This window comes from Lemur catta, chromosome 21 (assembly GCF_020740605.2).
Source record: "Lemur catta isolate mLemCat1 chromosome 21, mLemCat1.pri, whole genome shotgun sequence".
In the NCBI taxonomy this organism is placed as follows: Eukaryota; Metazoa; Chordata; class Mammalia; order Primates; family Lemuridae; genus Lemur; species Lemur catta.
Genome location: NC_059148.1, coordinates 29,272,693 through 29,290,131, shown reverse-complemented (window position 1 = coordinate 29,290,131; position 17,439 = coordinate 29,272,693). Strand labels below are relative to the sequence as shown.

Here is a 17,439-nt window from a genome sequence, read left to right as displayed (position 1 = left end):
GAAAACTGTAAAGAGATGGCCCTCCCTCACAGTATATTAACATTTTAAGTAAAACCCCTTGTCCAAGTCTTATACAAGAAAGTTCAACAACAAAAGAGAGGAAAAACAAAGTAAGAATAAGCTTCTTAGATACTGTCCCTAAACAATGAAGTGCAGAAAACCGGAAAAACCTGACATCCTGCGTGGAGACCCAGGAAATAACATGACATGGCAAATCCCAGGGAATGAAACTCATATATGCAAATCAAACAGATCTCAAAGAAAAGACCGAAATTTCTTCTCTTTGTGTTTCAAAAAGAATTCCAGAGGTCAAAGGAACAGGTGCAGGAGCAAATGTGTATAAAAATAATGAGCAGCGCTCTTAACAAATAAGGATAGCTACATTCAGTCATCTTTCATGTATGTCTAAACTCAGGCCAAGGGCAATTAAGTGTCCACTGTGCTTTAAAAGGTCTAGGAATAGAAAAATCAACACCCAAATCTTTTCTAATTCCACATGGCCATTTGTCACAAGATGACTAACAATGTCTGTGGGGTCAGGTTTATTATATTTGCACTGAGCTAGAACCAGGCAGTCGGTAGAACCGTTGTCTTAGAAGTTCTCCGGTCCCTACACGTGGCTGTTCGGAGGCATTTCCCGGCTGCGTGCCTGGCTGCAATAGCTCTCAGACCTCTGGTGCTGCTTAGAAAGGGATCCCACCAGACCTCCACACATCAAATCTGTTAAATCATCCCCTATTGCTGATCAAACTCACTGCTCCACCATTCAAAAAACAGAAGGCATAAAGGTGAATACAAACATAAGAAAGGAGTTTACATCTGGTCTTGCAGTCTTTCCATATAGTCCCTAAAGTCCTGCGAGTCCCCCAGCCCCATATCTTGGCAGACCCACTTGATGTTATCATCGCTGTCATACAGGATGGAGTTGGTGTACGGGCCGCCGTCCTCAGGGAGGATGGTGGTGTAGGAAGTAAACTTGACTCTCTTCCTCTTTGGGCCCGAAGAATTTATAGGTTCAATTTTAGTTTCTTTCTCATAGACATAGTCAGAAGGCCTGAGCAGCTGACTATGAAAAGTCTTCTGGGAACTGCCGTTCAGAAGGAAGTTCCTCTCCTCGAACTGCAGCCCCCTGTCAATCATGGTCGTGCACTCCTCCGACGGGAGTGTGATGTCGACAGGGTTCTCCAGAAGCTCCACTTCATTCCCCAGCCAGACCCAGTCGTGGGAATGGGGGATGTTGCCCTGCTCGCTCACAGCAAACCTTTTGTGTCGGTATTTCCAAGCAAACGCCACGCAGTTGATCAGGAAGACCAGGATGGCCAGGCAGAAGACGCACAGCAGGGCGTACATGCCGATCTCCAGGTCCGTCAACCCCCTTGAGGTCACTGTAAGGTCACTAGGATTATTGGGCTCCGGTAACTTTCCTTGAGTGGGAAAGCTGGTGAAGGTGTCTGGACCACCACTCTTCACTAACTTCTTGTTCTTTCCTTCCATGGGAGACTGTGGGGTTGTGCTTTTGTTGGCACTTTCCTCATGGCCAACAGATGCGCCATGCTGGAACCATTCCTGAACTGCTCTCTCCTGGTTTCCTTCGCGCTCTATGGAATTACCAAGGTGGTCTTTATAGTCCCGATTTATGCCCTCAATGTCATTGGTGCCTCCGTGGTGCTCGTCAATACTTGGTTCAAATTTGACTTTGACATTTCCTTTCCCCACAGCAAGAACACTCTTCCTCTTGGTCTTCTGACAGGGCTCACTGATCATCATCTCTAACTTAATCAGAGGCCCTTGTCCTTCACCCTCTGCAACCACAACTGGCCATTTAGACTCAAGGTTTGCCTGGACAGACACCACCATTTCATCCAGTGACGACACAGTAACTGAATAATCCTTGGGGTCGTAAATGTCTAAAGGTGTCACCGAACCATCACTGAACAAAATCCAAGAACTAACTATTGCTTCCTAAGGAAAATGAAACCAAAGCATCATGTTATAATCAGGTTCCTTCAAATTTGCAAACATAAATATGATTTCCTAGATAATTCTTTAAATATAAAGAGAAATAAAAAGAGAGAAAAATAAATTTCCATGTTTTATAATCTTGAACAGTTCTTGGCATGCCTTGAACTGCCATCAATAATGGGCTGTAGCCACTCCGGTATAAAGAACAAATAATATACTTCAATGAATGCATTAAAGTATAAATTAATTTATTGCGTGCATACAACAGAATTTGACTTGACCTTTCTAAAAACATTTTGAAAGATCAGGAAATTTATCTGAATCAATTTCAGGTGCAACTAATCAGGCTACTGCTCAAGATAACATCACTGTGAAGGTTCTTCATTAGGAAGCCAATGCGGATGAAGCAAAACATGCATGGCAGGGAGCACTTGGGAAGACGCATTAGGAGGCTGGATGGCTTGAATGGCACTGCCTCTGTGTCTTTAGAAAGGGACTGTGAATGTTTACAGCAGGAAAGGAGTTTTAGAGCAGACAGTAATTGTTATAAACAGGAGCAATTTGGTGCCTATTCACCATGTTTAAGTAGCCGAAATGGAATTTCCAAGAGTCAAAACCCACCTGCTTTGGCAAAAGTGAAAACTTGTAATTCTTTGGTCACAATCGAGCAGCAGACTATGCCTGGCACAGATAAACCCACCAGAAAGCAAATGGCATGTGGGTATGTGGTCAGTGTGTAAAAGCAAATATGAAGGAAAAAATACCCAAGTTGCTGAATACTTTTCCCAGACAGGACAGCCTGAATATCTAGAAGCAAGAACAGCTCCAAGAATCACCAGTCCTGGCTATGAGAGCTCCACTGATCGCCTTTGCAGGATGTGGCAACCAAGAGAGAGGATTTGTCTCCACTGACCGGGGACATAGGGCATCTGGGACTCTCACCTGCTGTGGGAACTGAAGAACGTCCTGGGCAGCTGCTGTGGACACGATGGCCCTTTTGTCTGCTCGGTGAGGCTGCAGGGACAGAGAGACGCCAGCCACGAGCTGCACTCCCAGCTCTGCGATGGTGACTCGGTCGTCCAGGACGATCACTGTCTTCTCAGCCAGGATGGAGTCCGAGAGAGGCGAGAGCACCTGCACGGAGGGTGAGGAAGCTCAGGTCTCGGCTCCACACAAACATTTTCAACTCCTCATTTGGCATTTCTAACAAAGTGTTCTCCCAGACCTCTGCACAATGAATCCACTTATGGAAATTGTTTAAGTAAGTGTTATGCGATTGTTCAATTTACTTAAGTTCCATAAAAATTATCTTAATCCATTATCTTTCCTTTAATTCATACCATGATAACAGCAGTGGATTTTCTGAGAAAAGTTTGATTTAATTTAGAGGAAATAACTAAAAATTGTCCACCTTGGTACTAGGCAAAGAGTAACATTTTCTCAACAACTACTTAGGCTTTGAAAATGGCAGAATTGTGGTGAAATACTTGACGGAAATGGTGCTTACGTCCCTTGCAGCTGGCAGGTGACTGTGGGACAGTAATGCTCACTGCGTGGGCCACTGTGCCATCATTGCATAAACCAGTTAGACAAAGTGGGACAGAGACTCTTAATGTCCCCAAGGAGCCATTCCTCCCAATTCCCATCTAATGTGCAACCAGGGGTGACTAAGACCTGGACAGGAGCACGAGGTAGGCAGACTTTCCAGAAAGGTCCCCCCAGAGATGCCCTGCCCCGATCTCTGGTGCCTGTGACCATGATGGGAAAGCGCTCTCGTGAGTGTAGGATGTCATATGGCACAGTTGGCCTTAAGACAGGGAGCTTGTGCTGAAATTTTCAGGTGGACTCAATGTAATCACATGAGCTCTTAAAAGCAGAGACCTTTTCCCAGCTGGTGGCAGAAGGGAAGTCAGAGATTCAAAGTGGGAGAAGGACTCTACCGGCCATTACCAAAGACGAAAGTGAACCACGTGGAAAGGAATGCAGGTGGCCTCTCAGAGCAGAGTGACCCAGGCCAACAGTCGACAAGGAAACAGGGACCTCAGTTCTATGATCACAAAGAACTAAGTTCAGCCAACAACCTGAAGGAGGCTGGAAGCCAGTTCTTTCCCCAAACTCTCAGAGAAGAGCCCAGACCAGCCAAGACCTTGATTTCAGGCCCCTGGTACCCTGAGCACAGAACCCAGCCCAGCCCACGTGGACTCCTGACCTACAGAAATCTGAGCGAACAAATGGATGTTTATTAAGCTGCTAAGTTTGTGGCAATTTGTTACACAGAAGTAGAAAACATATACAGAATATAACACATTAATCTAGCTTTGTAAAACTTAACTTTGGCTACACCAAAATATGACTTAATTAACTATGAGCAGAAATATTTCAGATTTGTATAAAGAAAACATGCTGCACCATTTCTGCATAACTACCTTGCCACAATTGGCTAGAAAACAGTTTGACTATTACTGTGATAAAACAGAGAATATTTAACTACGGATTCTTTATTATTTTTGTGTAAAGACATGTTTTTAAAATGTTTTGCCTATTGTACAAGGTATAATATAACAAAATAGTTAAAATTCAAAGTTAGGAGAAAAAACTAGCTTTAAGAGTATCATCTTGGGGAAAAGATTACTTAAACTATGTGTTTCATTTAGCTTTCTCTGGTAAAAGAGATGAGATATTTTTCTCACATTTCTCCAAATGCAAAACTTAATCTGAGTTTAGGTTATTAAAATCGGCGTGTACTCCATTGCTTCTCATGATTCCCTTAACACATACAGACAATACATGTGCACAGAGGATACTGTACACGCTCAGATGTATGTTCACGTGTACATGCACATGCATATACACACACACACACACACACACACACACACACACACGTCCCGGCACAGCAGCCCCCACCTGGACACTCGCTGGCACAGACCGGCATTAGGCGCAGGGCAAGGGGGGGCGGCCTGTACCTGCACGGTGGTTATTCCCGGCTCCCGACCCGCCAGGGTCCTGCCATCCTGCAACTGCGCGACTTTCGACTCCTCCACCTTCATGAACTCGGTCACGAGGTCGGTGATATCGAACTGCCAGTCAGGGCCGAGCATGTAGGTCAGCTGACCCACGTCAGGCGACTCGGCCACAAACTGGGTGAGGACGCGCACTGTGGCGTGCTGGTACTGCAGAGAACACCCACGCCCCTTCTTCTCCTCCTCTTCCTCATCGTCACTCTCCCGGGTGGGCCTGGGGCACAAAGGAACCAAAACAGAATAAATGTCCTCACCACTAAGAAGTCCTACGTGCCCATGTCTTTCGGATTCTATGTGGCTGTACGGACCTGCTCAGCCACGGGTCCACTCACTGCTCGTCCGCTCACTTGGCGAGGACTCTTGCGGTCACTGGGGCCACACGGGCAGCAGGCTCAGCTCCTCCTTCCCTGACCCAGAGCCGCGGGAGGCTCAGGCCCCAGACAGGTAGAGGCTGAGTCTCTGGCCTTGGTGCTCTGGAAACTGGTCATGCTAAAACTAAACCTGTCCCGTGTCCTTTTATGAGAGAATTTATCTGGTGGCTGCTCTGTGACCCTCAGTGGACAGGGATTGCACCAGGGAAGAAAGGGACAGAGAGGCGTGTGTGCTGAGTTACACCCACTGTGTGCCCTGTGCCACGTGCTGCATGTAAGAATGAGAGCTGATGCCAATCGCCCATGTAACACACAACGGCCACGTGTGTTTAACTCATGTCATATTCATAAACCCCAAAGAATGAGGTTGATTATTTCCCTGACCTTACTGATGAGGACACCCAGGCAGGGGAGGAGAGGCCACTCAGCCATGGCCACACACTGGCCACCTGCAGAGGCAGGGTCCACGCCCAGGGCACCACCCTCTCTGTGCGCGTCCTCTCCCTTGTATAGCTAACTCCATTCACTTTCTCCACAGCTGCGAAACATGTTCCTATTTTTGCACGAAGAAACCAAGGCTGGCAGTGGTTAGTACGTGGCCCCGACACCTGCTAATTAGCAGATCTGGATCCAGCTCGCTTGACTTCTGGAACCCACCCTCTTTACAATGTGCCATTCGGCCTCCCTGAAAGGTCTGAGGACCATTCAGAAAGTGACAGAAAAAATTTTCACCAGCACAATAGCATAGCAATTTGGGTTTCTCAAAGCAAGGGATGAATATCTCTGTGGGTAAGAAAGACGATTTTAGGTAGCAGAGGAATATAGCATTCAACTTAAAAAAACATTGAACGACATACTGAAAAGTTATTCCTATTTCATTTTTCAATCCTTCTGAATATATCACAGGGAATGTCTCTATTCAGTGCTAGGATGTCTTTAAAGCTGCTCTGACACTTGCTAGTTTCTGTTAATAAAGACAAACTCATACAGGCAGACAACACTATCTACTATGAATTGAATGACACTGTTTTGTTTTCTTTGTATTAATTTCAGGTTAAATTTATTTTGTCATAAATGATACTAGTTGTCCATTTGTGCTACTGATGTGAAGTTTCCCTTAAGTAAAGAGATAAAGTGGGAAGAAGAACACTATTAAGTATATGTTTCATTAAAAAGTGACAGTATCATAAAAATGGTCAGTGAATATATATAATTTTAGCAATGCTGCATTAATGAAACCAAATAATCCTGTCATTTTAGGACAGATTGTGTTCTATTCATTTTTTAAAAACTTTAATTTTAAAATAATTATAAACTCACTGAAAGTAATACCATCATCCCTAATTTATGAACAAGAAAACTGAGAAATAGATAGGTTAGGTCACATGTCCAAGTCACACAGCTACAGGTGGTAAAGACAGAGTTAAAACTCAGGCAGCCTAATTCCAGAGCCCACAGTCTTAACCACTGCATTGTGCTCCAAGGATGAAGGGGGACATTTACAAGCTATATCCTAAATGCCACATCTTGTGTTAAGTGTGTCTTCTGCATTGCACCATTTTATCGAATCCTAGCAACTACTACATAAGGTCGTTACTATCATTTACTCACATCGAAGTGCTCGTAAGTACCCAAGTCAGATCCACCTGAACCTCAAGCCCAGGTCACTGTTACCCACTGTGGATGCTACTCCCCTCAGGCTTGGGTCCTGGGGGTCATTTTGCCTCTCACAGAGCTCTGGGCCCCGGGAGCATCAGGCCCACGGTCCTCCCTCCGGGCCTCACCTTCTGTTGGAGGCCACTGGGATCCTCCAGCCCTTGACCTGGCTCAGCTCCGTGTCCGAGATCTCAATCTGCAGGGGGAGTCTGGGCGCCCACACGGTGACCTCGAACTGGGAGGTGAAGTGCTGGTGGGTGAAGTTCACGATCGTGTCCACTTTGCTCTTCATTTCCTTCCCATTCACAAAAACGGAGTCACAGTTGTTGGAAACCTTTGGGGAGGAGGCAGAACCTTGAGATGCATCAGGAGGAAAAGTACAAGCAAAAACTGACAACAGTGAAAGTTCAAGAACTGCAACAGCTCTGATTTATTAGACACCCGCACACCCAGATGAACAGGACTTGTACAAAAGGTAATTTGTAGGCACTAATTAGTGACAAATACTGACAAATAGACTCCAGGAAAACCATTTTGTGTTACAAAGTACTGACAAGTAAAACCATTAACATAACTTAATGGAGTTATATAACCTCTGTTGCCTTTTGTGTGTATCTGTTTTTTCTTTATCTTACCTTTTTTATGTACTCAAAACACCACTAATCAAACCCCATGTACATCATATTTCACTCTTGCACCATATTTGAAGATGCATAAAAGGTTTTAATGTTACTAAAAACCTACCTTATTCAAGTCATAAAGAAGGTTTGAAAAATCAAGAGAGCTTTGTACTAGATTAAAATCCTGGTGGGCAAAATACTCATAAAATGTGTGAGAAACATGGATATAATTATTGTTACCCCATTAAACACTTTTTCAGAGTGAAGGTAAGAATGTAGCATTTTATTATGGTCTTTTGACTCAGCACTTAGGGTACCCTCTCTAATGTGCATGCCTTAGCAGGTTAAATATTAGACAATGTAAACCCTTATTTTACTTTCCATCTTCAGGATAAGCAAATAAATTGTTGCTGACTTTCTCACTTGGACCATCAGGAAAATGTACTTATGTGTCTAGGTGCAGAGGAAGAGGGATCAAGATCACTTCATGTGTGGAGGACCCAGAGGACAAAAAGACATTGTATAAAAAAGACACCTTTACTGGAATGTTTATAGCAGCACAATTCACAATTGCAAAGATGTGGAAGCAACCCAAGTGCCCATCAATACATGAATGGATTAATAAAATGTGGTATATGTATACCATGCGGTTCTACTCAGCCATAAAAAAAAAGTGGTGAACTAACACCTCTGGTATTAACCTGGGTGGAACTGGAGACCATTCTTCTAAGTGAAGTATTACAAGAATGGAAAAACAAGCACCACATGTACTCACCATCAAGTTGGAACTAATCGATCAACACTTATGTGCACATATGGAAGTAACATTCGCAGAGAGTTGGGCAGGTGGGAGGGGGGAGGAGGGAATGGGTAAATTCACACCTAGCGGGTACAATGTACACTATCTGGGTGATAGACACATTTATATTAATAACTTTAACTCAAATGGTACAAAAGCAATTTACGTAACTAAAACATTTGTATCCCCATAATATTCTGAAATTAAAAAAAAAAGAAGTAGACCTTCCCATTCACAGTGCCCAGGTGCAGCGTCAGGCCTGGCTGCTGGCAGGGCTCCCTCTTCAGCCAGTGGCACCGCCACACCACCAGCTTTGCCAGCCACAAACCAGGACTTATTCATGATGCTTTTCTTCCTCATCTGAATTTGTATCTACAGCTCAGGCCTGTCTTCTAAGCTCAACTGCCTGTTTGACATCATCAGGTGAATGGCTCAAGAACGATGTCAGATGTGCCAGGTACAATGTAAACTATTCAAGTCACAGGTGCACTAAAAGCCCTGACTTCACCACTACACAATTCATCCATGAATCAAAAAACCACCTGTACCCCCTAGATGTACTAAAATTTTTTAAAATTAAAAAAAAAAAGAAAAAAGAAGGGCCAATTTCTAAACTGAAAAAGCAAACCTCAGAGTTGTTTGAAACAAATTATCATCCCCACCCCACCCCACCCCCAAATGGCACTAACATGGATGTGCACCTATGAAAAGGAGCTGAGGAGCCTTCTACCACTCAGCAGCTCCACAGTTCACTATCAGTTGAAATCAAAGACAAGGAGAAAATAGCTAAGAGAACACTTAGGATCACTTTGCATCCCCAGTCACAGAGAGGGATCTTTGTTATTGACATTCCACAATGTCAAAATGTTTTTAGGAATCTTTAAGTATAATTAACACAGGCTACTAGTTGGGAGATCAGCTGAAATAATAGTGACTTTGAGCTGGTAACCCTCACTCACAAAGCAATGAGCGGGGATTGCTGGAGAGTTACTGTGAGTCTGGCTAAATTCATTCTTGCAGCACCTTTCCTATTCTGTCAGAACTTAACACAATCCTTTTCCCTGCAGCCTCTACTGTTCTGAGCAGCAAATCTGCCCTAAGATGGTAGTGGACAGTGGTAGCTAATGTGTCTCTCATCCCCAAAATACCAGTGGGAGCTGAAAATGGCATTTCTTTAACTTTTCTAATTAAAAAAAAAAACCAGTCATCCTATCCTTCTCTTTGCTTTACTTTTTTAAAAAGGGAGAACAAATTAGCTGTCTTTTAGGGCATATTTGAGGGACTTAAATCTGCATTATTGTGCCCAGGATTGTAAAGAAAATAATCAGAACAAGATTTCCATTTAGAGTAGAAAATAGAATGGGGGATCATGTTCTTATTTTTAAATCCCATGATGCTGACACAATGTCAAGCCTGACTGCCACCCATTTAGGTACTTAAAAAGGGTGAGGAAGCCCCATTATAGAGAAATCCCTGCCTTCTCATGAGAGCCCTGCACTGGAGAAGCTGAAGGCTCAGCAAGACCCCTAATCGGCCCTGGACTCTGCTTGCTCTGCCTGTGTCACGCAGACCTTCTCAAGAGATGAGCTTCCCTACCAATTAGAAGCCTCCATTAGGGAGTCCTGCTCTTCTCACTAGCTCAGTTGCTCATCACCTATTGCTAGAACTTTTCCAATCCTGCCTTCCACAGTGCAGACCTCAATTCTCCTGCACCTGTGGAAAATTCTTGTTCTTCCTTGTCTACCGCTATCCCCCCACCCCTAATCCCACTTCAAATCACTGTGAATCACATCCCGCTGGAAGGAACACATCAGTTCTGGAAACTATGAGGCCCTTTCTGTGCATAAGAAATGAAATCATAATGTAGTGACCCTCTGCATTCTTTCAGAGCACACACAGAGCACATTCCTGCCCTATCTTTCAAGAATCACTGTATAGCCCACATGAAATAAAAGAAATTATTTTAAAACCTAACAAAGTGAGAGGCTTTATCAATTCTGTATGTTGACTATCATTTGAGTTCTTTCTCCTGGGATATGCATACAGCGAAAAAAGTATGTGTCCCTTACTTTTAAGTAATTCAAGTAAACAATTCAAGTAAGGCTAATAATATTGAGTGCTAAGACCCAAGGTACATAATAATGTTTAGAGGATACATTAGATATATAGAAACCAGAGGTCCTCACTCCATGGTCTCACCAATTAACAGCATACTCTCGTTATTGTGGATTCCTTATCTGCGAATTCACCTACTCCCTAAAAGTTATGTGTAACCCCAAAATCAATACATGGAGTGCATTCGTGGCCATTGGTGGAAATGCAGAGAGTGGCGAAAACGTTGAATCACCTGCCCCCTCACCCCCGCACGTCCTGCGCTGAGGTCAGACAAGGCTCTGCTCTGCCTTCCTGTCTCAGCTGTCAGAGAGAAAAGGCCGGACCGCGGACAGGGCAGGGCAGCGGAGTGCAACGCGGGAAGCCTCGACTCCGGGTCCGACGGAATCCGAATCTGCTCTGGCACCTGTCAGTGGCGTGGCCTCGGACAAGGCACTTAACGCTTCTGAACGTGGATTTTTGTAAAATAAAATCTAACCAGATGAGTTGTTTTTAGAATTTAGGATTATAGTCCATGAGAAGTGTGCGTGTGCGTGTGCGTGTGTCTCCTAGAAGCGAAGGTTCAGCATTCCCTAAGTCGGCGTTCCCAGCACCTGTGCGGCCACTCGGGTAACGCGCACCGACCGCGGCACGCGGCCCGCCTCTGTGCGGGACCTCCCTGCGCAGCGCTCTCACCGTCAGCGCATTCCGCCCCACAGCAACGCCATGATCCCGCCACGAGCCTCCTGTCACCGGCACCGAACCCAGCGTGGGGAAAAGGGCCGCCACTCACCCAGACGGCGCGTGTGCGCCACCGCAAGGCGGCCGACCGCGGACGGCGGGCCCGGGGCTCCGCCCGGCCCAGAAACTTCCTGCGCTGCTCCCGCTGCAAGCGCGCTCCTCCCTGAGGTCTGCCGGGGGCCTGCCTCCTTCTCCGGCCTCCCCTGCGCACCCCGGGCCCGCCTCGCACGGCCTCCTCACGGGCTTCCTCTTCCCCTCACCTCTCCTGACCTCGGCCTGTCGCAAGGCCGCCACGCGGTCCTGTCAGGGCTGTGACCTGACGTCCTTCAGATGTGACACATTCAAAACTGGCTTCCTACTGGACATCCACCCACACGCCAGCCCCTCTGCCCAGTGCGCGCGCACGCACGCGCACACACACACACACACACACACACACACACCTTCGTCTTTTCTAATGTTTTCTTCAGAAAGTCACGGCCCTCCAGCCACCACCACCTGCCTCACTAACCCAGCGATTAAAACGCTATCCTCCTTGCCAGTGATTGGTTTAGGGACGAGGCACGTGAGACGACACTGGCCAATGAGGTGTGAGAAGTCGGCCAGGGATTCTGGGAAAGGTCTCATGGATCGGAGAGACGCACCGGAAGTGACGCCTCCTCCCCCACCGGATGTCGTCCTACGGAAAGTGACAGCTGGGACTGCCGCAGGGATCCAAGAGCCTGGAGGGAGCTGGCCGAGGCCCAGGCTGACACTGTGAGCCCAGAAGGACAGAAAGATACAAGGAACCTCGGCTCTCAATGACCTGGAGGGGCGCCTGGACCAGCCCACCTGAACCTGCGGACTTTGAGACTTACCAAGTGACTATCTTTGTTGTTAAAGCTATTTTGGTCTATTTTTTTGTTTTGTTATTTGCCACCAAAAGCTGCGTACATGATGCTCAAAAGCCACTCCTCAGAAGGCGTTCCCCGAGTCCTTTCTAATTTAAACTTGGCACCCCCCTCTGTTCACTCTCCATCTATATTACACTATTTTCCTCTAATTTGCTCTGTTTGCTACCGTGTATGCTAAGTTTACAATATTGCTATTATTACTTATAATATATTACAGTCTTCATATTCCTTATATCATATGACTGACACTAGATTAATTGTACCAAATTGCTCTGTTATACTATATAATTTACTTCACAATATAATTACCACTCTTGGAGAGCTCCTGGTTGTTTTTAATCTCTGTTCCCCTACTCGAGGTAATCTGCTTGAGGACATGAACCTGTCTCCTCTTCCATGCTGTGCCTCTGCTCCTAGCACGATGTGGGGCACATAGTAGGCACTCAGCAAGTAGATGCTGAATGTGTGAATACATCACAACTGTTCTCTCTGGGACCCATTCATTTCTGCGCACCACCACAAGTAGTGTGTGTCTGGGTAAAAAGGGAGAGGAGGTGACTTAGACGAACTTATCATGTTAATAGCATTAAAAAATGAGTCATTTTATATACCATGAGCAGAATTAGACCAGGAGAAGAAAGAGAGGAAGTATGAGATCACAAAGCTGATGAATGTGAGGCCTTGGGTTCCCAGGGGTCAACTTGGCCTTTTAACTAGGAACTGAGATCCCTGTGTATGAGCTCACAGGGTGAATACACGTCTGTTGGGGAGTGGAGTGTTAGTCGACAGGAAGACGTGGCAAGGTAAAGACGAGAGTCAGATTCCCATCATTCATTTAAATGATACCTTCAGGGCTGTGCGAGCCCCAAGAGGAAACTCGAAAACCAAATGCTATTGATCCTAATATACGAAGAGCCGAGGACAGGGACATGGAGATTGAAAACAGACAATTTGTGTCATGTTAATCTGTGAGCATGTGTGAGATGGCTTGTAAATGTCATCTTGGGAAAGCTGCCTTAGAGGTTAATATTTTTACTGTCAAATTACACTTTTGCAACTATGTTACTCTAAAATAAAAGCAGCACAAAGGGGCTCTCCAGATGTGAATATGTCCCCTTTGGGGATCTTGTCAGACATATCATTTGCTTCATTTTCTGTTTAGAAAAGAAGCAAGAATTTAGTCCATGTATCAGCCACCCTCTGTGCTTGCCGCACTGTTGACTCTGCTGTCTGCACTGAAGGACGGCTGACTGTGCCTCAGAAGGCTTCCCTTGTGACCCCTCTCCCAACCTGAGAAATGTGCTGCTATGTTAGAAGAAAAAAAAAAAGCTGCAGAATCAGATAGTATGTTTCTCATGAGGTCACAAAAAAATGCTGAAATTCCACATTAATATAGGCAAAAATAATCAAAACTATGTAAAGAAAATAATCTTTGACATTCAATTGTCATTTGAATCAGACACTTTGTATGTATTACTGAATTTACCAAAGTGTACTGTGTCTGAGGCACAGTAGGTACTCAAAAGATATTTATTTTACCTTGAGTTTTTACCAAATAATAAACATCAAAAGGAGCAATAATAGCAATCATGCATTAAGTGCTTACTGTGTACCTTGCATTGTTTTCAAAACTTCACACAGAATTATACCCATTAAACTCTCCAAATACTCTATATATTAGGTGCTTTGTCCTTATATTATGGATGGGGAAACTGAGGCCCTGGAGAGGCCAGGGATCACATCTGGTGAAAGGAAGAGCATGAATCTGCACTCAGGTTCTCTGTGTGGGAGGCCTCCTCAGCACTGAGCATTGCTGTCTCAGCGCATCCCATGCAAGTAAGATGTGGCCCTGCCTCTAGAGAACCATAAAGGGAAGACCTAAATACAGACTTCGAGACCGGGACCTTTTATCAACCTTACTGAGGTATAATTTACATGCAATACAATGCATCTGTTTAAAGGATACAGTTCAATGAGTTTGATGGCGTAAACCCATGAAACAACCAACACACTGAGACACAACATTCCCATCACCCCAAAAGATCCATATGCCTCTTGTCAGCCCATGGCTCCCTCTGCTCTCTGGCCCCAGGCAACCATTACTGTGCTGACACCACAGATTAGTTTGCATTTTCTAGGATTTTGTATAAACGGAATTACAATATGCACCTTTCATGTCTGGCTGCTTTATCCAGCATGATGGTTCTGAGATTCCTCCCAGTCGTTGCCTATGTCAATAGTTGCCCCAGGCAGATGACGGAGCAGTCTCTATACCAGTTTAGTCTGCCTGTTTCATTGCTGTAACTGTAGGTATCCTCAGGGCCAAGGCCAACAAATCAGGAAGATAACCTGTTCTGGTCAAGCTTGACTCCCCTCCAAACTACTCCTGGTTTTGTTGATGCTCCAGAGATTTAAAAAAAAAATTTATTCTGAGTTCATAGTTATAATCCATGATTATTTATTCTCAGAGCTAATTCCTCCATGACAGAAGCAGACCTCAACATGCAATAGTATTTCATTAGTAAATTTCACATCCATTCAAGTAAACCCCCAAGTTTAGGGAGAGTAAGCTGAGGGTAACAGCTCAGTGCCATAGACTGAGACCCAGAGAGGCCTACTCGACCCCATCCAGTAGAGACACGAAGGTGGCTTAGATCAAGGAGGTGGCAATGGAGGTGATGAGAAATGTTCAGATTCTGGATGTATTCTGCAGTCAGCCCTGAACAGGATTTGACATTGAAATGGATGTTGAATGTGAGAGAGAGGGAGAAGTCACATATGACTTCGGGGATTTTGGCATGAGCAACCAAAAGAATGGAGTTCCCATCCCTGAGATAGGGGAAGGCTGCAGAAGAGGCAGATTTGGGGAAGAGAGAAAGACTTCAGAGTTCAGTTTTGAAAATGTTAAGTTTGAAATGTATATTAGACATCTGAAAGACATTAAGTAAGAAGTTAGATACACAATTACAGAGTTCAGGGAGAGAGGTTCAAAGCTAAAGAAATAAATTTGGACCTCTCATCTCCTCTCTATGTTGAACACCCTCTAATCCTCCCTCTATTTTGGGTTCATTCTTTGTTCTATCTTATTTAAAGTATTCTCAAAATGAGCCGCCTGGATTATTCTCTGCTTGATAAAAATCAGAGACAAAATCGAGACAGCCAGGTCCCAGTTCCAATTCAGAAATGTAGAGAGCTGGAAAGAGCATTTCTCCCACCCTTATCAAACTGCAAATTAATAATTTTTATTAAGCCTGTCAGAGAACTGCAGCTGCAGGGTAACAAACTAACCTGCAATCTGGAGTAAGACATGTGCCTGGAGGGAGGAATAGATATTGAGCGTTTGCTTCCCTGGGGCAGATACTGCTGGATTTCATATAAGCTAATAAGAAGAATTCAAGTAAAACTTTTAAATGAATTTCTAAAAGCTAAATATGGGCTACTGTGAGAGTGTAAAGACCCTGGGGACTATAAATATAGGGGAGTTTGCACCCTCTCGCAGGATCTATGAATCTTCCCTCACGTAGAGGAATGATCTGGGATAATCCTGAGACAGCTTCCCTTATGAGCCTGGCTGGGGAGGGAAACAGGAGTCACTGCTAAAATTATGCATAGTCCCATCTATTGTATTTCTCCTATGGTACAAAAGTCTTAGTTCTCAGGCAGAAGTATAATAAAAACCCTCAGGTTGCCAGAAGAACCTCATTGCCTCTGAAAGAAAGAAAACAGCTCTACCCTGGGGGTGGGGACACACGCTAGACACACTGCAGCTGTGACAGGGGAAGGACCACCTGTGAAGACCACACGGCAGAGACCAAGGGATTTCATGTCTGCTGAGACTGATGCTCAGTCAGAACATCAGAGAATTTGGCCCTGGCCCTGCACTGGGCAATATACAAACACATAGTATTTCTATAAAATAGCAATAAAAAATTAGAAAATTAAATTAAGAAAACAATTTAATTTATAATACAATAATATAAAAAGAGAAAAAATACTTAGGAATAAACTTTCAAAAAGAAGTGCAAAATGTACGCTCTGAAAACTACAAAACATTGTTGAAAGAAATGAAAGAAGACTTAAATAGATGGAAATACATCTCATGACCAAGGATCAAAAGAGCTAATATTCATATGATGCTGATACCACCCAAAAAGTTAATCTACAAATTCAGTGCAACCCCTATAAAATCTCAGGTCTCTTTTTTGCAAAAATCAGTAAGCTGACTCTAATATTCAAAAGGAAATGTAAGGGACCAAGAATAGCCAAATAACTTTGAAAAAGAAGAACAAAGTTAAAAATTCATACTTTCTGATCTCAAAACTTTCTACAAAGCTACATAAATCAAGACTCTGGTACTGACCTAAGATAGATATATAAATCAATGCAACATAAGTAAATACTCAAATATATGGTCCATTGATTTTTTAAGGCAATGCAATGGGAGGGGAAAAAATCACTTTTTGACAAGTGGTGAAGGGACAACCATATAGACATATGCAAAGAAAACGAAGTTACCTTTATTCACAGCAAATATAAAATCAAACTCTAAATGGATCAAAGATCTAAATATAAGAACCAAAACTATAAAATCTTAGAAGAAACCATATGTGTAAATCTTCAGGACCTTTGGTTAAGCAATGGTTTTTTATGTATTACATCAAAAGCACAAAGAAAAAAAATGATTAAATTTGGACTTGATCAAAACTGAAAACCTTTGTTCTTCAAAGAACACTATCAAGAAAATGAAAATACAAGCCACAACATAGGAGAAAATATTTTCCAATCATATATCTTATAAGGATTTATATCTAAAATATATAAAGAATGCTCAAAACTGAGTAATCAAAAGATAAATAATTCAATTTAAAAATAGGCAGGGATCTCAACTGACATTTCTCCAAATTTATTGTTCAATAAAACATTAAAAACTGCTCAATAGCATTAGCTATCAGAGAAACGCAAATCTAAACCACGATACCACTTCACACAGACTAGAATGGCTATAATAAAAAAAATAGTAACTTTTCACAAGGATTTCAAGAAATTAGAAACTTCTTACATTGCCAGTGGTCATGTAAAATGGTGTAACCACTGTGGAAAAGTGTTCAACAGTTCTTCAAAATGTTAAATATAGATTTACCAAATGACCCAGAAATTCTGCTCCTAAGTATATGACCAAAAGAAATGAAACCATTTGCTGCTCACACAAAAACTTGTACACAGATGGGTCATAGTAGCTTTATTCTTAAGACCCAAAACATGAAAACAATCCAAATATCCATC

At 43.6% G+C, this 17,439-nt stretch overlaps 1 protein-coding gene across 1 annotated transcript in view; it reads right to left on the bottom strand.

Moving 5' to 3' along the window:
- Nucleotides 1-269: 269 nt before the first annotated feature.
- TMEM132B (transmembrane protein 132B) overlaps nt 270-17,439 on the bottom strand; it is a 163,099-nt gene continuing 145,929 nt past the window's right edge. The window contains exons 7-10 of the mRNA XM_045534725.1: nt 7,141-7,346; nt 4,929-5,199; nt 2,905-3,096; nt 270-1,962 (exon numbers count right to left, since the gene is read on the bottom strand). Of these exons, the coding sequence (XP_045390681.1) occupies nt 814-1,962; nt 2,905-3,096; nt 4,929-5,199; nt 7,141-7,346 (1,818 nt within the window). The 3' untranslated portion in view covers nt 270-813. The remainder of the gene's footprint in view (nt 1,963-2,904; nt 3,097-4,928; nt 5,200-7,140; nt 7,347-17,439) is intronic.